The sequence below is a fragment of the Podarcis vaucheri genome, assembly GCF_965113315.1.
Source record: "Podarcis vaucheri genome assembly, chromosome: 2".
NCBI lineage: Eukaryota > Metazoa > Chordata > Lepidosauria > Squamata > Lacertidae > Podarcis > Podarcis vaucheri.
Window position 1 is genome coordinate 66,290,728 of NC_138760.1, and position 26,432 is coordinate 66,317,159.

Here is a 26,432-nt window from a genome sequence, read left to right on the forward strand (position 1 = left end):
GAGAACTCTGGAAATGTATGCCGAGTTGCTAAAATATCTGCTTATGTACAAATGTAGACAATAAGTAGGGAGTGTAGGAATGCAGCAGCAGCAGCAGCATGCAGAGACTGTGATATTAATCTCAGTCCAGGTCCCAGCAGAAACCTGCAGCTGCTTTTCTCAAGTCTCTGTTTTCAGCATCAGTCACAACCATATTGTTCCAGGCCTCCTTACACATCTGACTCTGTGAGCGACTGACTTCCTTCCTTCCAATCCCTCCTTGAAACTCACCTTTTATATGAAGCCTCTGGCACAACCCCCCCCCTATAGTTTTGATATATATTTTTAAGAAATGAAGGGGGAAAGTCAACGAAATCTTCTTCCACAATAAAGACTAAATATTGCCCCCCCCAAAAGTGCTACTAGAACTTTAATAAAAAAATAAATTGCCCAACAAGTTTCAGTGGAAATCTCTCTGAGGGGCATACGAATGCAATTTGCTGAGTCCCCCTAGTAAGGGAGCATCTCTCCGAAATGAGTGCTGCACTCTTTTCTCTCTCAGTCTTTGCAGTGCCTCAATATTCCTTCTTGTGTTTGATTAAATATGATTACTTTGCTACTAAACTCATTCACAAAAACAAGCAGTATAGGCCACAAGAGAACTGCAAGACATGGTTTTAAAAAATAAAATACTGTAGGACATTTGAACTGATTATTGAAATTATACTTACTTTCTCGTGGCTCAGCATGATCATTCTCACCAAGACAACATTAATTTGGGCACCTAAGGACTCATCGTGATAGATTTCATTAACCTGCAAGAGGACATAAAAGCATTAATTATGATTCCATATGATAACAGGACTGAAATAGCCTAAAACAGCATCTTTCAACCTTGGGTCTCCAGATGTTGTTAGATTACAACTTGCACCATCCCTCACCATTGGCTAAACATGATATTGTGGTCGACAAGCTTAAGAAACACTGCATGCCAAGGGGGGGGGGGAGGTTTTTAAGAGACACATTTTTCTTTCAAGAAAGAAAGAATCCTTTTAGGCTTTTAAAAAAATGTGATTTCAGACATGCAACTTTGGAAGGCCTGCTGACTAAGGGATCAAATTATCTTGGGTGGAGGTAGGGTATAAGATTGCAAACGGAGAGCCCAAGTGGTAGAATTTCAAGCTCTTGCTTTGGCCAGAGCAATTGAAGTGCGCCAAGCTGCAGAAATGACACCAAAGGAAGTCAATTTGTTGGAAGGAAGACATTCTGCTGTGCCTGGTAAACAGGATTATGCCTTCTATCAGCCATAGCAGAACACTAAGAGATATCCTTCCCAAGCTAAAGTCTGCAGAGCGCATACACGACAACAACAGATGGGCCTATGGAAACAAACGTCAAAAAATGAAACACTTCATTAGAGTCTGCAGACCAAATCAGAGTAGTAAGAATAATGTGCAGAGAAGGCTGCAGGAAGAAGGCGACCCGCATTCGTGCATTGCAGCAATCCACATCAGCAAAGGACTAGAATGTTTTGTTGCAGACAAAAATGGCAGCTCAGTGAATTTTGAACTGGGCACTGGATCACAAACAAATGTGCATTCCTGAAAGTGTGTGCTGGGCTGGAGAGACCAGGGTTTGAATAGCAGCCAGGAAACTCACTGGGTGACCTTGGGCAGCTGCCCTCTCTCAGGTTAACCTTCCTCACAACATTTAAATGAGATAACCATTTGGGGTTCTTGGAGGAAGGGTAGGATCCACAAGCAAGTAAAGGGCAGAATACTTGGATATAAGGTGATTTAAGGCTGGTGCATACTGCCCTGCTCATGGTACGTATTGGGGGGTAAGGGTGGAGCATAGTGTTATCTGGTTGGCCCCCTTCTCTACCAGTGTGTGCTGAAGAGCCTACCTGGTAGCTATGACAGCACAATGAGCAGCTAGAATGATGCATTGCTAGGGGCATTGTGGGAAATTTAAATTGTGTTCGGACCCAGAAGCTCAGAGTGCCAGGCTGGGGGGGGGGAGAAGGAGGCCAAGATGGGGCCAGTCAAAGTGGAAGAGCCATGGCATGTGCCCATTGGCTATACACGCAAGGGCCAACCAAATAGGATGGCACCATAGCTCAGTGGTAGAACATGCATGCTAAAGGTTTCTGGCACCTTCAGGAACAAATGACCAGAAGGCAACTGCTGTGAAGGAGCTGATGCCAGCCAGAGTACAGACCACTAGGCTAGATGGACAGACAGAGTGACTGACTCTAAGAGAGCTTATTATGTTCCACTTTCATTGGCAGCTTGAGGAAAGGCAGAGGGTAGAAACTGGATAGCAATTGTACTCTGTACAACAGAAACAGTCTGGCATTGCATATACAAATCTGCTCATAAAGTATCAAGAGGCTGGATTACCTTAAATTTCTATGACCGTATAGTAAATGTTCCAAATTTATAGCCAATGTTCCAAAATCTAAGTTATCTGCTTCTGAACAAAGTTTTTAGAAATTCCACAAAACAGATGTCCTGGCAAAGCAAGCTTTTTAACATCGGAGGGATCTTTGTCTCCTCTTTGACAGTAATGTTGGCTTTAGAAAGGTCACAAACTTTCTGCTGGCTTCATGACCAGTTTATATTTTGTTGAGTTCCTCCCTCAAGCTTTTGGCCTTCTCAACATTTGCCTACAAGCTACAGTACAAAAATGTTCTGAAAACCTGCACTAAGTGCATAAACAGTTTTCACCAGCCTTACATTAACACTGCAGTCTCATGATCACTTCATGTGTTTACAGCATGATGACCCAATAATCTGTGCAGTAACTTCTTACATTGTGAATATAAATTGGGGACAAACTGGGGAGGAGACCCAAAATTCATCAGTTATCCAAATTCTGTAAATAGTCAGTGTCTTCTACTGCCTTGCTATTCCTCCACACTAGTGATCTGAATGTCAGACTAGGGCTGAGGAGACCCGGGTTCAAATCCCCTCTTGGCCAAGAAGCTCATTGGGTGACCTTGGCCAGTTGCTATCTCTCAGCCTAACCTGTGAAGATAAAGAGAGAAGAATCCATTTTATACTGTCTTGGCCTCCTTGGACAAAAGGCGGAATACAAATTAACAAGTAAACATAAATTTTATGGGTTCCACGCAGCCAAAGGAGTATGCTGGGGGGTTGTGGAATAGGATAATTGGGATGAGGGAAAGCACTATAAACATTTTAGGGTTTAATGTTGCACAGCTGAGGTGGGGGGGGGGGGTTGAGACAGTGGCAGAGGTTGGCACTACTGCTGACATACAGAGACCGAAATTGGGTAAGAACGTTACCCAACTTTAACTTTTTTGATGAAGAGCTTTTAAGCCTGCTGCAAAAAGGGCCGTTTTCTCCACGCAACTGCAGAGTTTCTAAAAAGCGTAGGGGGAGGGGCTCCTTTTCCAGCTAGGAAACTCTGGTGCATATACAATTGCCCACAAGAGCTATTTAAAACAGTCCACCTCCAATGCACAGCCCAAGATAACAAGCATGGGTGACACGTGCAGATGCAGGCAACGCTAAACATTACAAACAGCATCCCATCATCTGGGGAATTGAAGGAGTGCACTGCAGTAGCTATGAAGGCACCATCATGGGATGCATGTTTGAAAAAGATGAATAAGCAAACAAGAGGGAGAGCGCTTAGGGAGGTGAAGCCGAACTGCATGACTCCGGACACTTCTGCGAGGGCTGCAGCTTTGGATGGTTACAGGGGTGACAGGGCAGAATTGGAAGGCTCTTCAACAGCTGCTACTCCAGCAGCTGTGGCACAAGTTTCTGCCCCTGTCGCACGAGTTGAAGCAGGGGAAAGGATCAGGCTTTTAGCCCACATCCAGATGTTGTTGAACTCCAGCTTCCAGCAGCCCCAGCAGCCATGGCAATGGAAGACACAGTGTTGGAGTTCAGCAGGGCAGGGCACCATGTTGGCTCCTTCCACCTTAGAATCTGCTGGACTAATTGCAGCATGAGCCTCTGCCTGATGGTGTGGTCCTGTGGAGGGTCCTGTTCACACTGGAGACTGCTTGGGTGATAGAGGGAAGGGCAGGTGTAGCTCCCTCCCCCACCAGGCTATTGCCTACTGAATGCATGAACTGGGCTTATTCTCTAAGGTACTTTGGGATTTTAAGAGAGACAGGAGAACACCACCCCCTAAGCCTACGCTATCAGAATTCAAGCCACTTTCACAACTGGGACCACAGTACAGTGGCAGATCATCGGCTTTGCATACAGAAGGTCTCACGTTCAATTCCAGACATCTCCATGGAGGACAGAAATGTCCCTTGCCTGAAACCCTGGAGAGATGCTGCCAGTCAGTGTAGAGAATACTGAGCTACATGGACCAGTAGTCTGACTCAGTATAAGGCAGCTTGCCATCTTGCAACCATGATTCTGCTTACAAAAAACACAAGAACCATTCAAGTGTAGCACTCATAAGATTCTTTTCCACAGCTGAGCTTAGATTTACTTTATGAGTTTTCTTGAAATTGTCAGTTAGGCAGGGAAAAGTGACATTTCTGCCCTTTGTACCACCTGGGACCTACTGTTCTCTTTCAACCTGCTGCATTTAAATCATCCAGAGAAAGCATCGCTCTCACACCTAGTACCTCACACTGACATATCAAAGGCAAAACCTGAACTGGAAAATTGCCAGCAAGGAACTCTGTTTCATGATATATTTATTAGCTTCTCATCTCCATATCCAACTCCAGAGGGTCCTAAAGTTGTTGATGGCCTTCATGGCATGGCCCTTCACGGTATGCAGGTGTGACTCTGCTCTCTGCAAGATGTGAGAGGACCTTGACATCACACTGAGCACTCGGAGCACGTTCATGGGCTATGCAAAGAGTGCTACCCCACTCTCTAGCTCCAAGCTCAGGAGAAGGGGACATCACCACAGCAGTTGAGGGGTGGGGGAAAGAGATCCTCATCATGGCAAGTGTGACAAGTGAATTTGTGGACCCCTGTGACATTCAGTTCCTAACATTTCCCCCCCCCCAGCCTTCTAATATGCTCAAGAAACATGAACTCAGAGTGACACAGGTAGTTAATTATCAGTGTCAAGGAACAGGGACTGTTCCACCCAATTTTGTTCCCAAGTACACTCTTTTATGCTTTCCCAACTCCTGAATAAGGGAGACAAAATGGCGCTCTTCACCATGGCACTGGGCAGCCCAGTCCTTGCTGACAGATCTTGCCAAGGGTGGGAGGGGAGCAGAGCTTCCAGAGGTGCACTACAGTGCCTGAGGTGCCATGAAGTCTAATGAGCCTTTCCTCAGCATGTGCCCTCCTTGTCATATAACAATGAATGTTTGGATCATTTCAAAGGTAAGCAAGCTGAAGTTTCTAGACAGGATCCCAAAGATCCCTTTGAATACTCATGAAACACAGCGTTCATGCAGCCAGAGCTGATGCACAGCACTGGCAGCATGGAAGTGAGTAGCCACTTGGAAGTCAAGAAGGCGGCGGCCAGAGTGGCCAGAGACAGGCCATTCAGAATCCTGGACAGGTTTGAGGGAGGAGACCTGCTCTGACAATAGGTTAGGTACTAGTTTCCGGTTCCTATCTGCCTTCATGGAGGCAGCCCCCACAACATTGCGGGGATCGAAGGCAGAGAAAAACAAGAATGACAGAGGGTAAATCATTCTTGGAAAAACCTCACAGGGAAGGGAAGAACAGGTTTCACTCACAGTCCGTCTCGGTACCTGGCTCTTGCTCCAGCACAGAACGCAGGGGGCAGGGAGGCGCTGAGCGTAAAAGCACTTTGCCTGGCGAAAACCCTCCTACGCTGCCATTAAGAAGCAGAGGTTCTCCTGTTAATTGGATTTTTAATTGGCTTTAAAGTCAGGCACGCTTCGAGAGAAGATGTCATCAGAACTGTGGAATTACCCACCTGCACTGATTTGAGGTTTGGAACTGAGAAAAAGATTCTATTTGGTGGGGGCAGCGGATGGCGGAGAGGGGAACCTCCAGTTTCCTGTTTACTTTGAGTTTCTTTATTAATGATTCGGTAACTCTCTCCAGACGCAAAATGTTAAAGATACAAATGAGGTTGGATTGCAGTACGGAATAAAACTTGATTAAAAGAACATTTTGGTTTAAAGAAATGGGGGGAGAGCTCTAATGCTTGAATGGATTATCTTGGAAAATTGGAGAAGATACCATCTCTACCCCCCTTAAAAACATCATAGAAGAGATACAACGTAAGTGGACTTTGGCCAAAATGCAGTTGTAAAGATTAAAAGAATTTGGAGCCGTGGATGAGGGAGGCATGGAGACTTTGATGGTGATTCATTAAAATGAAAGTACTCCAAGATCCCCTGTGGCGGAAGGTGGATCCCTCTTTCTCGGACATTTCTAGATGTTGACTGAGTAGTGAGAAAGAGTGGAGGGTGTTGTTGTCCGGAAACACCGAGTAAGATGAGAGCACGGTAGGAGGGAGCTAATGAGGTATTCTGAGAATTCTTCAGGATTGTAGCCCCACCCCAGCTATGCTGAGAGACAACAGCAATCGGAGGAATTTCAAGAATTGGACAGCAGACAAAGGCCAAGGACTTTATAATTGGACATTTTCAGACTGACACACGCAGAGAAAAGGAAAATAATTAGAGCACCTCGTTTGAAATCTTATGGAAAGTTAGATATGGTTTTAACACAAATAGTAATCACTAAAAGTGCAGCTGTTATCTTAATGATTAATATACCAATTGAAATGTAATTAGATGTTAATAAAAAATATGAACCCAGCAATATAAGAACTGGAGAAAAAGCAGTGATCAAGGGGCCCAGGAAACCACTTTGATTAAATTGCATAAATTTGGAAATAACTGGAATTATTTTGATATTAATTGAAATATGCATAATTAGCAAAACTGTGGTAATATTGAATAATTACTGGGGAAATAATAATAAAATATTATAAAAAAGACAGTTTAGGTAGTACCTAAAGAATTGTATTTTTATAATAAATATGCTGTAACTCAGCCAGCCTACTCCATTTAGGTCTCACCTCCTTACTAGGAAATGGAAATCCTTAAAGGGGCAGCCCTATGGACTACATTCTGGTCCCCTGTCACCTCTCCGATATCTCCACTTGGGCTGAACAGGGTTGAGAGCCCATGAGGCACTTTGGGGCAATGATACTGGCCTATTGATGAGGTCGAGCTTGGGAACCATTGTCACTGGGGTGGGTGGGACAGGGTCTCAGGCCCTCTCTACCATATCTCAATATATACAGTTTCTTAACATTTCCTCTACATTTTCCTCAATGGATTATGCTGGAAAGCTCAGTGACAAGCGAAATAAATATATTTCAGAGCTACAAATCCTATAATTTCCTTACAATCACTATATCTCTTAAAATAGATTTAAGTGACATGAAAAATAAAAAAGGTTCCATTTCAAAATCTGTTTTTGTGTGTTTGCCACATAACTGTTAGGTTGCTCTTGAAAATGTAGAAAACCATCTGTTTCATCTGCACACTTTATTTTAAGCCACGGACAAAAATAAATCCCTTCCTACATAATTGACTGATATTGACTTTTTAACCTTGAATTATTGGGATATGTTTGCATTATGTCCACCAGGTCACATGTATGAATATGCTGACCTTTACTGCCTTGCCAGCTCTCTCCATTTCTAAGCAATGAATTCAGGTATTTCCAAGGACATTATCAAAGATGCCTCCCTAAATTTCATCCCAGCATTTTTAAGTCAAGACTAAAGGTGGCGAAAGCTCTTGCTGTCTGGGAATGTCCTGCAGCTGTACTCTTCCCAAAGAGTATATTTCAACTGGTACAGGGCTGGTGCTCAGCAGCCATTTCAGAGTTTTTGAATCACTATGAGCATATATGAACTGTTTGATGAATTTGGGGTTGCATTTTTTTTTTATATGCTCCTGTGTTTTTGACATCCTTATAGTAATTGTAACATTTCTTAATTTTTAAAGCTGCTGTTATTGTGAGTTGCTTTGAGCTCAGCATTTGTCATTGGAAAAATAGAATACAAACATCAAATCAAATCAACCGCAGTCAAATACAAAGGCAAATTATAAAGCTGCAAAATATGTTGCCTCTGTCTGTCACTCTGACTCCAGGATTTGTCAGTCAACGGATTAGATAGATCAGTACCCACCGTACCTTGATAGCAAATTGAGGAGGAATGTTTCTCATGTACGGAGTGAGAAACTGGCTTAAGGCTGTCTTATTGCAATCGGAACAATAGGGAATTGACCACAGCAACTGGAGCTTTGACAGATTAATCCAGGCAAAGCAATACACAGTGGTGTATTTTCTACACAGTGGGGTAGGAGGAAAAAATTAAATTCAGAGCGTGAACAGGCAATACTCAGTTCTTTATTTGAGAATGAAAGATAGTGGTTCTATTGTTAACTAATGAAAAAACAACTTTACGAAATAAATGATGGAGCAGGTGGCAACCCATAAAGAGTTACAGATGCCCCTCTCCATAACCTCTTTGCTCCTATTTCCCTCCTGTGGTTTCTCTCTTTGCCTTCTGATCTTGTTTTATGTTCCATCCCTGCTGTGTAGACACGCAGAGTCATTCTCTCATATACATAGTCCCATTCAGTCTCAATAGATTCAATGTTGTAGCCACATATTTGAGTCCATCCTAAGCCTCATCAGCTAAATAGGTTTCCGTCAACTATCTGCTTGGTTTTAATAATAATAATAATGTAGCATGAATGAGATTGCTTGTTTAGAAGCATGGAATCAGAGAATTGTAGAGTTGGAAGAGACCTCGAGGGTCATCTAGTCCAAACCCCCTCCCCCTCAGAATGCAGCATATGCAGCTGGCCCATATGGGGTTCAAACCCACGTTCTTGGCATAATCAGCACCACACTCTGGCTAACTGAGCCACCGTCAGTGGCAAACAAGTTCTGATTTGGTTGGGGTAGACTGTGTGGGATCAAATTCTGATGCAAACTGGCTTGAACCAGTTTACCTGGCCTAAGGTGCAAGTGTCCTTCCGATTTCACACTTCTCTGTGCAAGCAAAGCAGCTTGTTCCATTGAAGTAAATGGTGACATGAGAGCTCTGTGAGCAAAGAAGAATGTCAAGGGGCAATCGGCTTAAAATGCCTGCACTCTTACAAGATCATTTCCACAGCTAATTACCAAGCTATATCCTAAGAAGTGCAAACACACTAGCAACCTATCTGTATGCATGTTTGCTCAGAAGTAACTGAGTCCTGTGAAAATTTCTCCTATGTAAGGGCATAATAGGGTTGCAGCCTGAATAAATTACAGTACAGACACATACAAAATGTAGCGGGCAAATTGCAAATAGCATTTCCATTCCTGACAACTACTATTTGGCAACACTGTTAAATCAGTCAAAATTATTTGGTACAAATTTCTGCATGAGAGAAATTCTCATAAAGATAGTGAATAGCTAGACCTACACTGCTACACTGAACACTTAAGGCAGGGGTGGGAATTTCAGGGCCCTCAGCCTGATTCATCTGGCCCCAGTTTCTCATACACCACAGAGTTTGGTTGCCAGATAGAGAGAGGGGGGAAAAGTGAGAGGAAGGTGATGTGGCTGCACATCCCGCCCACTTTTTCCTCTGGCTCCACCCACCAATGCTTCAGGCTCCGCCCACCACCCACTGCAGTCCTTGATTGAATTTTTCCAGTAAATCCACGTCCCTTCCTAGGAATAAGGGCTCCCTAGCTTGAAGTATTTATTTTGATGAGAGACAGCAATAGCTACATGCAAGACCTGTTCTTAAACATTAGTAAATTACTCACTATGTTCATCAGCGTCAGAAGATACTTCTGAACGTGTTCTTTCCCATGGAATTGTACAACAGAGTCATCAACACCTAGAAGCACTTCAATGTTGTAATCATCATCCGTCGCATGCCTTGGGTATCTCCTCCTCCTCCTGGAGGTGCTGATTTCATCTTGCAAGAGGTTCACCATGCTGTCTAGATTGCTTAGATCAGCCGCTGAAAGAAATGAAAAGCTGTTAATTTTAAAAAGTGCCACATTTTATTTCTCAATTATTATTTTTAATCATAAAGACGAGAAATTCCTATTATAGTTCCTCTCTTACAGTATGATCGCATCTTGAATGGGGGTTACGTTCTTGAGGTGGCACCCTTGGAACTGTCCCCGTGTGAGCATCCTCACTTTCTAAGCAAGGCAGAGAGTTTTTAAGCTCTCCATCTCGCCCACAATTAATTTGCAGAATTTCAGTCACGTAAGGTTGAAATCACGCAAGTTAATTGCATGCAAGGTGCAATCACACCGTGTAAGTTTGGGACAATTTTGTTAAAGTTCCATTGGATAAACCTGGATTTATTCAGCTAAGGTAAGAAGAGAATTTGATGTAAGATCTCAAATCTGGTAAACAGAGGCGTCCAAAACGTTTATGGATTAGAAGTATGGTGTGGGGTCAAATTTTCACCTGAACAATTGCTCTAATGACAATGTAATCTCCAGGATGGGTGAGTAAGTAAATTAGATACATATAGATGACATAGATATAGATATGAAATCTTAAAATGGACATCTGTGGGAGGCAGCCAGAGTCCCTCAGTGGTGCTTGTGCTTCTTCATCTTTATAATACTACAAATATTTTTTATGTGACAAGGCAACATGGTTACATGCAGAATTATTTCACTGCATCAGCATGAATCTGAATCTGCATAATTGATATCAATACCAAAAGTGTATATTTGAGCATGACTTCTTTATAGGTTTCCTTTACGCATGTGTCTACATATACAGTGGTACCCCGGTTTTTGAACGTCTCCATTGACAAACATTTCGGTTTACGAACGCCGTAAACCCAGAAGTAAATGCTTTGGTTTTTGAACACGCCTCAGAAGTTGAACATGCCACATGTCTTCCACGTGCAATCAATCTGTGTTCAGCTAATCCCAGGCACTCTCTTGAAACAAATTTGTTTTTGTGTCTGTCTGCACCTCGGTTTTCGAACGTTTCAGAACTCAAACAGTCTTCCGGAACGCATAATGTTTGAAAACCGAGGTATCACTGTATACAAATATAGATTTATATATTTATTTATTTATTTCATACACTGTTTTCTGTATCCACTGAAGCCAACATGTTTGTGCAAGGAACTTGCCGCTTCTCTTCGCCCCTCCCCCCACCCTGAATCTGCCCCATGTTGTACAGGACCTGTGTTATTAATAAAAAAATGCAGGCTATAGATATTTAAAGAAATAAATAAAATGCCAGAACAGATGAAGGATGCCTGCTATCCCTTCATGAAAGGGGCAACTTCAATGGATACTGCCCTGTGTATGTACACATAGACCCAGACCCAGACAGACTACGGTATCAGTGAGACTTGAGGAATACTAAGAATTGGAAATATATATGAGCTATTATACTAACAAATGTAGTGCCATCTCTGTGTTGTTCTAAAATCAGCTTATCGACAGATGTGAGGAATACAGGGAGGGAGGAGATGAATGGCATGACTAAGAAAATGCAATCAACATTATAGGGATTTTGTGGGATAATTCACATAACTACAATATCAATATGAAAATAAGCAAAGGTGATCACACATTTTTGCTTATACTTTCCTCTACCTCTTGATATTCTAGTGATGTGAATATTGATGTTCTAGAGATATGAATGATTAGAAACAGGTGGTGGCCGCACAGCCGTAAAAGTTATCCCAGCCAAATCAAGAATTGGAAGGAAAGAAGCACTAAAGAGCAAGACTCAGAATATGTAAGTCGAATAATTCTTTTGATCATGCAAGCATGAAATATAAAAATTCAAATAACCAAGATAATAACTGATAAGTTGAGGGCTTCAATTCCAAAGTTCGTTAAAATTAGATTTTATATTTTGTCTAACAGAAGCAAATGATTTTATGCAGATACCTTGCTAAATGATTTTTACAAATGCTTATAAACTTGATTTGTATTCATTCTATTATGTGATTTTAAAATCTTTTTTTTTTTGCAAAAGCCATAAAAAGATGAACTCTACAATTAGTAACATGAAAACTATTAATAAATTAATCTATGCAATTTTTTAATCCTTTGACCTGAAGGTAAAATATGTGAAGGAAGCTCTGATTACATTACTGTACTTAGTCCTGAGGATTCCTTTGCTGCTATGCAGTGGCCAATATCTAAAATCTACATTAGATACACCCAACATCTTGCCCACACCGTCTTCAGCAGTAAATCTCTATGTTAAATAACCTTCCTCTGAAAACATGTGAAAAGATGAGTGTTTTTTGAGAACAGAGGGACTTGTGGAAAGAGGCATTGGGCAGAGGGCAAAAATGTCCCACAGAAGTGTTGCTGGTCCATTTGTTGAGGAATGACTTATGACTAATGACATCGGGGTTTATTTATTTTGTAGATAAAATGAACACGCAGCACATCCTAAAAGAACAAAGTTTTCTACAGGATTGTGACACCCAATCTGTAGGTGCATGATTCTTAAGACTCAGCTGCAGGCTCCAAGGTCAGAGATGAACCCACCTAGGGTGGGTTTGGGTGGGCAGAAAGGGGCAGGGGAAAGGTTCTCAATTCCTGTTTGGTTCTCTGCTTAAAATGGCTTCCCTGCTGCTTGGTGGGAAGCCATGGTCAAAACCCATCATTTGCGTTCCCCCCCTTAATACAGCCCAACTGCAGATTTCATTCCCCACCCCCCACCCCAGCTACACAGCAATAACCACTAGCCTGCTAGTCACTGTCTGCACATGTCTAGTTCCATCCTCTTCCCTGCTAATTATAAATTTGCTCTGTCATTCTTCCTCACCTTTTCCTTATTTTGTATCTAAACGTCCTCTACTTGTCTTTTATCTTGCTAGCTGCATTTTCCTCTAAGCCACGTAAGCCTCTTCATAATTCATAAATCCTCTTTTCACAGTACAGGTTGCACTTGGAACCTTATGCTGCATATCATGCATAAGGAAATTGGACAAATCCCGGAAGCCGAACTGAGCTGCAAGTGAGGTGCTGTGAGGTGAAAGCCTACTGGGCTAAACATTATACATACATACATACATACATACATGCATGCATACATACAGTAAGCCCACAACTTACGCACATTTAACTTGTGAACATTCAGCTTTATGCACTTCTCCCTAAAATAAAATAAAACTAAAAAGTGGGTGGGCATTCTACGTGGGGGTTACTTTCTGGGGATTTCACCTAAAGTCAAAATTGTATAGTCAAAACACATTGGGGTGCAATGGTGGGTGGGACTGTCAAAGACTTTTTTCCTAAATGCCCAATTTTGACTTTAGGTGAGATCCCCAGAAAGTAACCCCCATGTAAATTGTGGACTTACTGTAATCATGTCTGGACAAAATGCTACCATATTCAGACCTGATTCAGAAAATAAGGCTAAAAGAAGGACGGAAAAGATGTGTTTGGGTGTTAATGACGCACACGGTACTGCTTTTCCAGTTTCTATGGCTGTGTAAAACCTCTACCTGGGACCTTGGAGAGATGTTGCTAGTCAGATAATGTCTAAAAAATATTGGGATGGACGGACAGCGGCCTAAGCCTGCAATCCTGGCTGTGGGACTTGGCAGAGCAATGCAGCCAGCACTACCAGGGTGGTGGTGCTACAGGGAAAACATCCGTTTGTTGCATTAGCTCCCAGGCTGTCACAGCAGCCGGGACAGCTCAGGATCCTGTGATGGCTCAACCTGCCCACCCTCAAATATCAGAGGTTTTTGCAGGCAGTCACCAGCGGGGATGCCATGGGTGGAAGCTTCCACCTGCTTTTTGTGCATGTGTACTGGGGTGCTCACCCAGCAGTGGGCAGTTCTGCTCCATGCAAAGCCCCTCCAGCACAGCAGATCGCTCTGCATCCTGGTATAAAGCAGCACCCTGTGTTGTTGTTGTTGTTGTTGTTGTTATTATTATTAATAATAATAATAATAATAATAATAATAATAATATCCCACCCATCTGGCTGGGTTTCCCTAGCCACTCTGGGTGGCTCCCAACAGAATATTAAAAACGCATTAAAACTTCAAACATTAAAAACTTTCCTAAACAGGGCTGCCTTCAGATGTCTTCTAAATGTCATATACAGTGGTGCCCCGCAAGACGAATGCCTCACAAGACGAAAAACTCGCTAGACGAAAGGGTTTTCCGTTTTTGCATTGCTTCGCTAGACGAATTTCCCTATGGGCTTGCTTCGCAAGACGAAAACGTCTTGCGCTTTTTTCTTAAAGCCGCTTGAAGAGGCGCAGTTGCGACGGACCGTGCTTCGCAAGACGAAAAACATCGCAAGACGAAAAGACTCGCGGAACGAATTCTTTTTGTCTTGCGAGGCACCACTGTAGTTGTTTATTTTCTTGACATCTGATGGGAGGGCGTTCTACAGGTTGGGTGCCACTACCGAGAAGGCCCTCTGCCTGGTTCCCTGTAACTTGGCTTCTCGCAGCGAGGGAACCGCCAGAAGGCCTTCGGAGCTGGACCTCAGTGTCCGGGTAGAACGATGGGGGTGGAGACGCTCCTTCAGGTATACAGGACCGAGGCCGTTTAGGGCTTTAAAGGTCAGCACCAACACTTTGAATTGTGTTCGGAAATGTATTGGGAGCCAATGTAGGTCCACAATTGACCCACAATTCCAAAATGGATTGTGTCTGTAAGTTTAACCCACAAACAATACCTGGTTCCTTTTATCTCCCTTTTATTAATTGTTGTTTTTTTAATCACAACATGAAAAAGCAAGATTTCATCAGGCCAGCAACCTACGATAATGGTGTTTCACATTGTGGTCTAGTGAATGTTATAGTTCTTCAATGAGAAAAGGTCGATAATACTGGAGAAATGTCCCTGAGATGTAGTTTGGCTGCTAACACTGTTGCCATGAGAGAACTTTGGCCATGTTCTATGGTGCATACTCATTGGGCGCTGGCAAGAGCAGCAGGACCAGAATGCAGTTTCCCTGCAGTAGCAGGGGAAGATCTGTAGAGGATGTAAGAATGCTTCCTGCCATTACTCTGGAATCTTCTGAGCTCAAGAATGAACTTGCATTAAAGAAAAACGGTGTACACCAGCAGCATGAATGGCACCAAGGATCACACGAGCATGTGGTGGCTGCAAAAAGGATAAGTGGGAATGCAGTCTTCCGAAGTCCCACCCCATCACCTCTTATTTAAAGTCAAAATGGGTTTCATTATAATCGAAGCATAACAATTAAAATAGGAATGCATATGGAACTTGCTTTATACTCTCATCCCTCCATAAAATTAATACTTAATTTTACCTGGAATCACAAGCGTATTTGAAATAATTAGCACAGTGGAAGATTACTCATCATGAAAGTAGAAACATATAATTAAGTGAAAATTGCATAAAAGTGGGATTTTCCACATCCTCCATCAGATTCTACACAAACTATGAATTTATTGCCATTCTCATCTTATTATACGAAAGGGTTTTTTGTGTTTTTTTTGCAAATCCAGTTTTTGTATCATTTTCATAAGGTGAACATGTTCAGGACTATTTTCATTAACCTCTGCCAATGAGACACTTGAATGCTCAGTCCATTCTCCAAAAAACATTATTAAATTACAGGGAATTAGCACATTTAATGATGGTGATAGGTGACCCTTTGGCATTCTGAGTGACATCCCTAACAATCTCATTTGCAATTTAAGGAGAATGAAATGCCAAGGCTCAGAACAAGACTTGAATTACAACAGGCTAATGTGAAACATTAAGCCTTTTATCTGTGAAGCATTCATTTTTCAGAAAAAAGGGAAACTACAATTCATTACTTGTAAAACAAGTAAGCAATTTTTAAAATCCTTCAATAAAAAAAGGGGGGAAATCTACTTTATGGGGGGGAAATGCTACAAGAAAGCTTATTAAACATAGCTTTTTGGGGGACAACAACTGTTTTTGAATACAAATTGTTTATACTATTAGATTTATTTATGTATTTAGGTTAACTTGTACTTGAGACATAGAAGTTACTCAACCATTATTTATGTTTTATTTGTATTTCAAAAGATTAATAATACCTTGAAAAGGAAAGGTTTGGTGAAATGTTAGAAGATGAAACCATTCACCAATATGTCTATAGATACAAAATTTCATTTAAAAGTAATTTGAAATGTATGATAGAACCATGACTAATTATTAACATTACTCATTCTTTAAATTTCATTCATACATTATGCTATAACTGTTGACACCCACAGGGCTAAACAGAAAGCCCCCACTTTTTGCTGCCCCATTTGTGGGCACCAAAATGTGTGGGGCTTCAGTGATTTCTCAGAGGAAATTTCAGAAGTGAGGAATGACCTTAACTCTGGCCACACTGAGACCCTCTCAGTAGCCACCATTATGTTCCTCTCTGTTGCCCCTGTGAGCAATGAAATGGCTTCCCGTAGTGTCATTCACAGGGGCACTATGGGCAAACCAAAATGGTGGCTGTCACCTAGTAGCTGCCAAGAGCTGCGCGATGTGGTCAAGATCAGCTCTGCTGCCAACACCAGCTCCGCAAAGGCAGCTGGAGAAATACAAGAGGGGCAAATTAATTTTGCCTCTCCTTTCATTCCTCCAGCACTCCAAAACAGGCTGAAAAAAATTGAATTTATTACTGATGCTTAGCTCACCACAAGTATGATAGTAGCACTAGATCTCAAAGTGCAGGGGGTAAACACGTATCTCCAAAAAATTAAAAATATGTGGGGACACATGTCAGGGAGCCACACTTCATTTGCAGTTCCCAGGTATACTTTATCCACCATGTGCACCTCACCTTATTGTCCCTAGTTAGCTAAAAAATCATGTAAGGGGAATGGTTGCATTTAAACAAACCTGTTATTAAAATGTCATATTTTGCAAAGAGTTAAGATGGAGAGTATTTCAAGCCCAAATGTTGCCAAAACCTTTTATGCAAAAAACCCCCCAAAACCTAAAGACGTCCAAAGCAAACCAGGGATATTTGGAGCTTTTGAAGCCAGATGGATATAAATATGGCTTTGTTCTCTTGTGCTGTGTGGGTGTGACACTGATCCGGACCTCAGGGCAACAACTGAGAAGTGAGGCTTTCATAATGCAGCACATATTATGCGAATGTGTCATAGAAACAAGAAAGGGGTAAATAATGTCTTGATACGTGAACCATGTGGAATAAGCATTGAAGAGCAGAAAGAAAAGGAGGGGGGGATGAGAAACGGGAAGGTGGCAGATGAACAAAACACCATCTGAATAAGTAAAGTTTCAGACCAGGCTTGGAAAAACAGTATTAAGAAAGTAAAAAAAAAAAAAAAGCCCTGCTGGATCCACCTGGTCTGCCATTCTGTTTCCACAGTGGCCAACAAGGTGCCAAAGAAGGACCTGAGTGCAACAGCACTCTCCCCAAATGTGATTCTCAGCAACTGCTATTCAGATACATATCACACTACCTCTGGTGCTGGAGGCACTACACAGTAACCATGGACAGCAGTCAGTGATAAATCTAATCTCCCTTTACAGCTGTCCAATTTGATGGCCAACATTGCATCTTGTGTGCGGGAATTTCACAGTTTGCCTATGCAATGGGTGAAGGGGTATTTCCTTTTGTCTACCCTCCGTCTTCCAACCCTCAGCTTGACTGGAGGGTTCTAGTATTTTGGAACAAGGAGAAGAACAGCTATCCACCTTCCCCATACAGTGCATGATCTTATGCACCTCTATCATGCTCCCCTGCTCGTGTTTTTTCGAAGCTAAAAAGCTCCAAATCCAAAAAGGATTTGCTTGGGTTCAGTTCTTTTTCCTGTGGTTATCATTTTGCCAAATCACTCACACACACACAAATGTGCACCTCAATTTCCCCCCTTTTATAGTGCCATCACAAACTTCCAATTAGGTCACATCATATTTTTTCTGCTGTCCTTCAAAAAATTAGCTATGTAATCACTAGAATGAAAGTTTAGTTTTCACTGGTCATCTTACATATCACCTTCATTTCACCAGCTATGCATAAAATCACTACCTCTCTTATTACGCCTCCCAAAGATCAACACATCACATAAATTTATGCAGTTTAAGCACTTCAAAATACCACTAACCCAAAATCTTACAAATGTTTTCCTTACAATTAACACTAATGCTGCTTTTAAACAAAATAACATGTTTAGGAAATCTAGATTGCTGTATCGTTGGGCTGGTAATTCGATATTGAAAAATGCTAAAAAGACCACTCAGCTTGTAATGCTACAGCTTGAACTTGCAGGCATGGCCAAACTTGGCCCTCCAGGAGCTTTGGGACTACAATTCCCATCATCCCTGACCACTGGTCCTGTTAGCTAGGAATGATGGGAGTTGTAGTCCCAAAACAGCTGGGGGGCAAGTTTGGCCATGCCCCTGAAGGATAAAATGGGAGCATCAAGGAATAAGCCCAGAACATACCAGCAAGTCGGGGGGGGGGGGAGAGAGAATTCAATTCAGTTTGCCTTTAAAGGTGAATGTAGCTATTTTACACAACCTTGGCACCTCCAGATCAGGGTGGGGGAAATTCCTGCCTTCATCTCTGCCTGTCAGTGTAGACAACACTAAGATAGATGTATCAATGGTCTGAGTCAATAGAAGGTAGCTTCTTATGTTCTTATAGAAGCAAGCACAGCCAGGCAATCTCTTCTCAGCCATAAGCGGAGCTGGCTGACCACATGCAGCTTAACAAGTCCAGTTATGAATTCACTGTTTTGGGTCCTGTGCTTTGGCCTCTTTCCCTGGCCTTGGGCAGAGCCTGAGGATGAAGAGAAAGCAACTAGCTAAGATTAGAGACCCTTTTCTTCCGGCTCTGTATCTCTTTTTTTTTATATATATAAAATTTTTATTGGTTTTACAAAAGTTTTTATAACAAACAAACATAAAAGAAAAACAGACAAACAAACAAATATAATTTCAAAATGTCCTTTCATAAACTTCTTTCCTCGGACTTCCCCATACCTCCCCTTTCTGCATCCTCATGTCCAAATTTTATAGCAACTTATAAAGTTCCGGCTCTGTATCTCAAGACTCAGAGATGCATATGTTTCTAGGGTCACAGGCAGGAAGGCCACCACCAGTTAATTATAGGAGAATTTCAATTGCTCAAAAACATTTAATCAATTAATTACACCAATTAATTCAAAGCACAGATCTACTGTACCCAAATATTGGGTGTGAGCCACTTTCCAAAGCTGAATCAATGTTGGAGCACTTTGGTTTTGAACAAGCCATGCAAACACAGCATGTGCTATACTTTATTATTATTATTGATACATTCTGCAATAAAAAGAGAGACAGAACAGTTAAAATCAATAAAGTCTTTCTGGTTAATGTGTGTCAGAAACCCTCTCAGGTCCCACAGAATGTATTATGATCACCCTGCAAGACAGTGCATAGGACTTCTGCAGCATGGGAGGCTGATGAAGTTTTTATTGAACCTGACAATCATTTTACTTTCTTCCTTCTTTGAATGCTTTATTACAAAAACACTACTTATCATCTAACTCAACAATCCCACAGAGGGAGCCATACTAGACTGTAGCAACAAAAAATGGAAAGGATCTTGTGTCACCTTTAAACTAAGATTTGAAGTCCAGTCCTATACATGTTGGAAATAACTGCCATTATGTTCAGTTCAGTTTACGTAATCCCAAGTAAGTGTGCAAAGAATTGCACTGTCATTGTGGTTTGAACCACAAGCAGGCTTTCAAGAGAATCACAGAAACTGGGAGCATGGGCATAATGTATGATTCCATCTCTCCTATATGTATGTTTAATGCACACCTGAATAGCCCCTATGCTTTCTATGGAAAGCTAAAACACCTAAAAGGTAAGAATAATGACCATTTGTAACATTGGTGATTACTGCCTTGGATCCAAAGGAGTCTTGTATGATTGGAATGGTCTTTCTGTTTGTGCAAAACATGTGTCAAATTCTTACAACTGTCCAGTTTTCCTGCAGCCCCACCCACACTATTCTAGAGGGTCTCAAGAGGGGCTTTGCGGGAGCACATGGAGGCTGTATGGGAGAGGAACCAGGAAAGTATCATTCTGCTCACTCTTCTCAGGATCCAACCTACAATCCTAGATATGCTAAGGTACTTCAGCACACATAACTGGAGATACATCCATGACCTTAATTAAGACCTAAATGAATAGAATCAAATGTGCTGATATATAAAAGGGAAACACACAAAAAAAATATAAATAGACCAAAATATGCCAACTTTCAGATACAAATGTAACAGTATTTCAGTCTCCCAGGACACCCTGCTACTGAGCTGAAAGTCACATTTAACTGTTTTTTTTTATAATAACCTTCAGCAGAATACACCAGCATGAGATTTATAGAACTAGCAGACCTAATTCATTTTAGAACAGTGATTTGCCTCTCATTATATGTCTGAAATTGGCAAAGCTTACCTAGGAAAATTGTGTTATCACTAATTATTATGTTTATGTATTTTATATATATACATATAAAGGTAAAGGGACCCCTGACCATTAGGTCTAGTCGTGACCGACTCTGGGGTTGCGGCGCTCATCTCGCTTTATTGGCCGAGGGAGCCGGCGTACAGCTTCCAGGTCATGTGGCCAGCATGACTAAGCCGCTTCTGGCGAACCAGAGCAGCGTACGGAAACACTGTTTACCTTCCTGCCGGAGCGGTACCTATTTATCTACTTGCACTTTGACGTGCTTTTGAACTGCTAGGTTGGTAGGAGCAGGGACCAAGCAACGGGAGCTCACCCTGTCACGGGGATTCGAACCGCCGACCTTCCGATCGGCAAGTCCTAGGCTCTGTGGGTTAACCCACAGTGCCACCCGCGTCCCTTTTATATATATACATATACATGCATATAATATCATATTGTATTGCATTGTAGTATTTAGTTGCATTACACATGTGCACACAATCTGCCAACCATGCTGTAATGGTTTTTAGTCCTCAAAAGCTTATGCTATAATAAATCTGTTACCTTTTAAGGTGTCACAAGGCTATATTTCTACTACCACATTAATCTTTAAACAGGGCCAGGGAAGCCCATAGTGTAGTGATTCTCCCTGCCTTGGTTGGGGTGGGGTGGGGGGGTGGAATGGTTTACATAGCAGCTCATCCTGTGGCCAGCAGGGAATTACCTTCTTAGCATTTTGGGCGGGGCCCTATTGCACAAGCAGAGATTCCTGTGCCAAGCTTGCAAAAGGAAGGCTCACCCAGTGATGCTGTTGCTGGAATAGAGAGAAAGCACAGCATTCACAGATCTGTCATCCTAGCCATTCTCAGGGAAAGCACAATAACATGGGTACTCAGACTAAGGCCCGGGGGCGGGATCTGTCCCAATCGCCTTCTAAATCTGACCAGCGGACAGTCCGGGAATCAGCATGTTTTTACATGAGTAGAATGTGTCCTTTTATTTAAAATGCATCTCTGGGTTATTTGTAGGGCCTGCCTCGGGAAACTACAACTAATCCAGAATGCGGCAGCTAGACTGGTGACTGGGACTGGTCGCCGAGACCGCAAAACACTGGTCTCAAAAGAACTACATTGGCTCCCAGTACGTTTCCGAGCACAATTCAAAGTGTTGGTGCTGACTTTTAAAGCCCTAAATGGCCTCGGTCCAGTATATCTGAAGGAGCATCTCCACCCCCATCATTCTACCTGGACACTGTGGTCACTGCGAGAAGCCAAGTTACAGGGAACCAGGCAGAGGGCCTTCCCTGTGGAACGCCCTCCCACCAGATGTCAAAAACAACAACAACTAACAGACTTTTAGAAGACATCTGAAGGCAGCCCTGTTTAGGGAAGCTTTTAATGTTTGATGCATTGCGGTATTTTAATATTTTGTTGGAAGTCGCCCAGAGTGCCTGGGGAAGCCCAGCCAGATGGGCGAGTATAAACAATAAATTATTATTATTATTATTATTATTATTATTATTATTATTATTATTTAGGCAGGTTAGGCTGAGATTTGGTGACTGGCCCAAAGTCACGTAGTGAGCTTCATGTCCAAGTGGAGACTTGAACCCTGGTCTGACACTCCAGCCACGACTCCACAGAAGCTCTCATCAGTCTCCATCTCTCCCATAGCACAGGGGATGTGTCTGTTGGAGAATGGGAATGGAAAGCAAATATATGCTCACATCACACAGCCTGTTGGAGTCTGAGATGTTGACCTTTCAAGCTCTTTATTAGGCAGCAGCCCTTAAAGTATTATGCAAGAGAAAGGCTTGAGAGAGGGCAAGTGCTGCTCTCAAGAAAAAGATCTGAGGCCACTGAGTTCCAGGAATAATGTTTTCAATTCAAATAAGTTCTATCCCTGCCTTTTAATCTTGCTTTCCCACTCAAGTTCTGTGCTGGCTCCCTCAGCATTAAGACTTCCTTCCTACAACACTACAGTTTATACTAACAATGGCAGTCAATGCAAGTAACAACTTTGCTTCAGGCTCCAAAGGCCTAATCTCTCCAAGACTGTGTGGCCTGGTGCCGGTGGTGCTGAACCAGAAAGAAAACAAGCTAAAATCCTGTCAACCGTTTGAACATGAGCAGGAATGAGGGAACATCTGGATTTCGGTCACTGTAAATTATAAGAAGGGAAAGAAAACATGACTTTGAAACATCTCAAGTGCCAGGGAACAAACTGGTCTGCAGTTTGAAATCCCAAACCATCACAGAATAGTGGAGTATTGCCTGCGTTTGCCAAACAGAAAGAGCCAAAAGTCCATAGCCTGCCAGGAAAGCCAACAAGGCTGTCAGGGTTTTTTTATTTTTATTAATATTATTAGATTCTTCATGCAAGATGTTACAATGTGTTTTTAAGGAAGGTAGATATTCTTAGGCCTTATAAGAAGTGAATTCCAAACACACCTACACACCAAGGCTTCAGTGCCTATAGCAAACCCAGCATTTGTCCAAGGTGAGACAGAATAAGGCACTGTCCAAGCTAAAGCTAGGCAAGACAAATCTCATTTTCCTTGAATATTTTTGCCTGCTAAAAAGTGACATTACATGTTTGGGGCAATTATCTACAAAAGCTGTCCCGCCATTTTCCAAATTGCTGTCCATTATGCAATATGCAGAACTGTCAAAAGTGGTCAGCACGTTAGTTCACATCCTAGCATAAGTGTGCCTTGTTCCTCATTCAAAATGCAGACCAGCTTGCTATTTACTGAACATGATGCTGGGCTCTTGCTTATCATTCTTTCTGCCTCAGTCTGCATATACACCACACATTTAAAGCACACCACTTTCCCCAAGGAATCCTGGGAAATGTGGTTTGTTAAGTGTGCTGAGAACTGCCATTCTGTGAGTGGCAAACTACAGTTCCTAGGATTCTCTTGGGGAAGTCATGTGCTTTAAATGCATGGGGTGGACGTGACCTGAGGTCAATGTCTCTGGTCTTGGGAGTAAAAAAGAAGATAAAGAGAGTTATTTCTTATGCAGTTGTAAGTCTATAGAATTGACCTGAGCAAGAAGAAGAAGAAATAAGGTAATAATTTCTATATGTTAATGTCCTTTGACCACCCAGAGGCTTCTGTGAATGAAGGGCGGGAGTTGCCTGTGTCCACCCCCACAATCTTCTCCAGAAGGTATGGGGAATCACAGGACACCTGTTTCACGTCTGGCTCCTGAAATCTTGACTGTGGAAAAACCATGTTAGGCATATAAATTATCCCACAACATAGCCCTGCAGCTATGAATATGAATTTTTCATTATATTAATTGTCCCACTTTCAACATGGAACAAGACACTTTGGATATCTTATGCAACATCTTAATTAAATGTGAAATATTCAGCCTTAATATATATCCCCTCCTAACCTTTCTTAATACTGCGGGGAGCTTCTGCCAACAAACAGGTTCATTTTAGCTAATGTTCAACTTTCTTTTTCAATTCACTTCCCTGACTTTTTTATTTTGACATTTTCAACTCGTATATTAATTCCTGCCTGTGCAGAATACTGAGCCATTGTAATTACTTGCACTTAAGCCATTTATTGAAACTTTCTTTTGGTTTTGTTAGGTGGGGGAGGAGGGAACCACATATCAAACAAGAATATATTTCACATTGATCAGCCAGCCTTTAAACAAACACCTTGCCAGCAGGAACAGAAACCAGATTTGTTCCTAATGCTGTATTTCAATCACAAAAACAAACTACCATGTCCAAGAGGGTCTAATATCATTGTTCTAGGCAGCAGAGCTATGCTGCTGCAGTTGACATAGCAGCCTATGCAGGCGGTGGGGGACAGGACATGGCTGGCTTGCTCTGCTGTGCTAACTGGGAATGACCTATTCTCCAATCCCCTTTAGTATTGGAAATGACTGGTGCATGTGAGCTTCTATAACACCAATCGGATGCCACACAAGGCAATGGGGAAGTATCGTCAAGAGGGTATGAACTGAATCCCAGCGTGTCAATTGGGTTTGTTTGAATATGAAGTGAAACCCAGAGTATGAATTGGTGATGCTTAGATATATATTGAACCCCAGACCACTGCCCCTGTTGGGAATTAATGTAACATCCAGAGCTTGTGCAATTTAACTCGCATTTGTATCGTGAGTTGTACTAAACGGTGGCTTTAGCTTCAAAGTACCTGATTCTCACTGGTAACTTCTTCCCCCACTAAAAGCCTCTCATTTCTCCTCTGAAAGCTGTTGCTGAGAGCTGGATGACCTTCTGAAGCAGAATCAGAAGAGAACTGGGGGCTGAAGTAGTGACATTTGGGTGCCCTGAGTGGTGTGAGAAGAAGCACTTTCCTCTAAGGCAAAGCCACCATTAGATATAACTTCATGTCAAACGAATGATGGTGTTTCCTGCTTGGCAGGGGGTTGGACTCGATGGCCCTTGTGGTCTCTTCCAACTCTATGATTCTATGATTCTATGATTCTATGAATAAAATCTCTCTACAAATCCAAATATAGAGTACAACAAGCAGAAAGAAGGTGAAGACATGAGAGCTGTTTACATATGTTGAATAAAGACAATCTAGATAGAGAAAATGAGCCTAATCCCACGGTATGGAGGAACATAGACATACCTCAGAGTTTCTGACTAATTTGACTCAAAGGAAAAACCACCACCACCCTAAGATAACAGTTGCAACAGAGCTATCCAGCATGGTGCCCATGGACTATGGCTCCCATCAGCATGACCAATGGCCAGAGTGATGGGACTTGTAGTTCATCTGGAAGATATCACAATGGCTAGCACTGAGTTGGAGACCAAATACAGTCTGTTGAACTTCAGCAAAATGAATTTATTTTGGGTCTCTAATAAGAGGTTCTAAGGGTCTTATGAACTGCTGCAGTTTTATTATGTTATGGCTCATGAGGTGGGTTTTTTCATTTTAGAAATCTGGAATTTTATTGATGTAAGTTGTACAGTGGTGCCCTGCAAGACGAATGCCTCGCAAGACGGAAAACCCGCTAGACGAAAGGGTTTTCCGTTTTGGAGGCGCTTCGCAAAACGAATTTCCCTATGGGCTTCCTTCGCAAGACGAAAGCCCATAGGGAAATCTCCGGGACAGCGGGGAAGCGCAGCGCGTCTTCCCCACTGTCCTCGGACCTCCTCCGAAGGCTGGCGGTGGGACGGAAAGCCCTTCTCCCCGCGCCAGCCTTCAGAAGGCTCCTCCGAAGGCTGGCGGTAGGGAGAAAAGCCCTTCTCCCCGCGCCAGCCTTCGGATGGCTGTCCTGAAGACTTGCGGTGGGAGGAGGGTTTTCCTTCCCACCGCCAACATTCAGAATGCTGTTCTGAATGTTGGCGGTGGGGAGGAAAAACCCTCCTCCCACCGCAAGCCCCGGGAACAGAGGAGAAGCGCTGCGCCCCTTCCCCTCTGTTCCCGTACCTGTCCTGAAGGCTTGCGGTGGGGAGAAAAGCCCTTCTCTGCACCACCAGCCTGGCAAGTGGTTTCCATAGGAACGCATTAATTGATTTTCAATGCATTCCTATGGGAAACCGTGCTTCGCAAGACGAAAAACTCACAAGAAGAAAAAACTTGCGGAACGAATTAATTTCGTCTTGCGAGGCACCACTGTATATTTTTAATGGTGCTTTATGCATTGTTTATGTAGTGTGTGTAACCCATTATACAATCTATTTTTTATGAAGGATGGTTCACAAGTTCCTTCTATAAATTACAACATTACTTTCTACTGTCACATCACTGTAGTATCTCTAATATATTATTAGTTCATACTACTTCTGGAACACAGAGCCCAGCACAAACACAGTAGGTTGAATCTACATCAGTGAGTCTATTGTATACCACTCCAACTTGCAGAGCTAAATATTTATGAATGTTTGAAGTACCAAATTTCTTTCCTTGCAAAATAATTTCATGCTTTGCAATGTTTCTTGGAAATCTCTAGTATTTTGAATAGTTCAAGATGCAGTTTCATTATGGATATCACAGATATAAGAGGTCTGGCTCTTTTTGGCTTATAATAGCAACATCTATCAGTT

General features: G+C 42.3%; 1 protein-coding gene across 3 annotated transcripts in view; it reads right to left on the reverse strand.

Annotated features, from left to right (window-relative positions):
• The window catches only part of ADAMTS2 (ADAM metallopeptidase with thrombospondin type 1 motif 2), a 333,580-nt gene that overhangs the window by 63,233 nt on the left and 243,915 nt on the right, over positions 1–26,432 (reverse strand). For all 3 annotated transcript variants that reach the window (XM_082211476.1, XM_082211475.1, XM_082211477.1), the window contains 2 exons: positions 9,768–9,967; positions 711–794 (listed from right to left, as the gene is read on the reverse strand). In XM_082211476.1, coding sequence (XP_082067602.1) covers positions 711–794; positions 9,768–9,967 — 284 coding nt within the window. The remainder of the gene's footprint in view (positions 1–710; positions 795–9,767; positions 9,968–26,432) is intronic.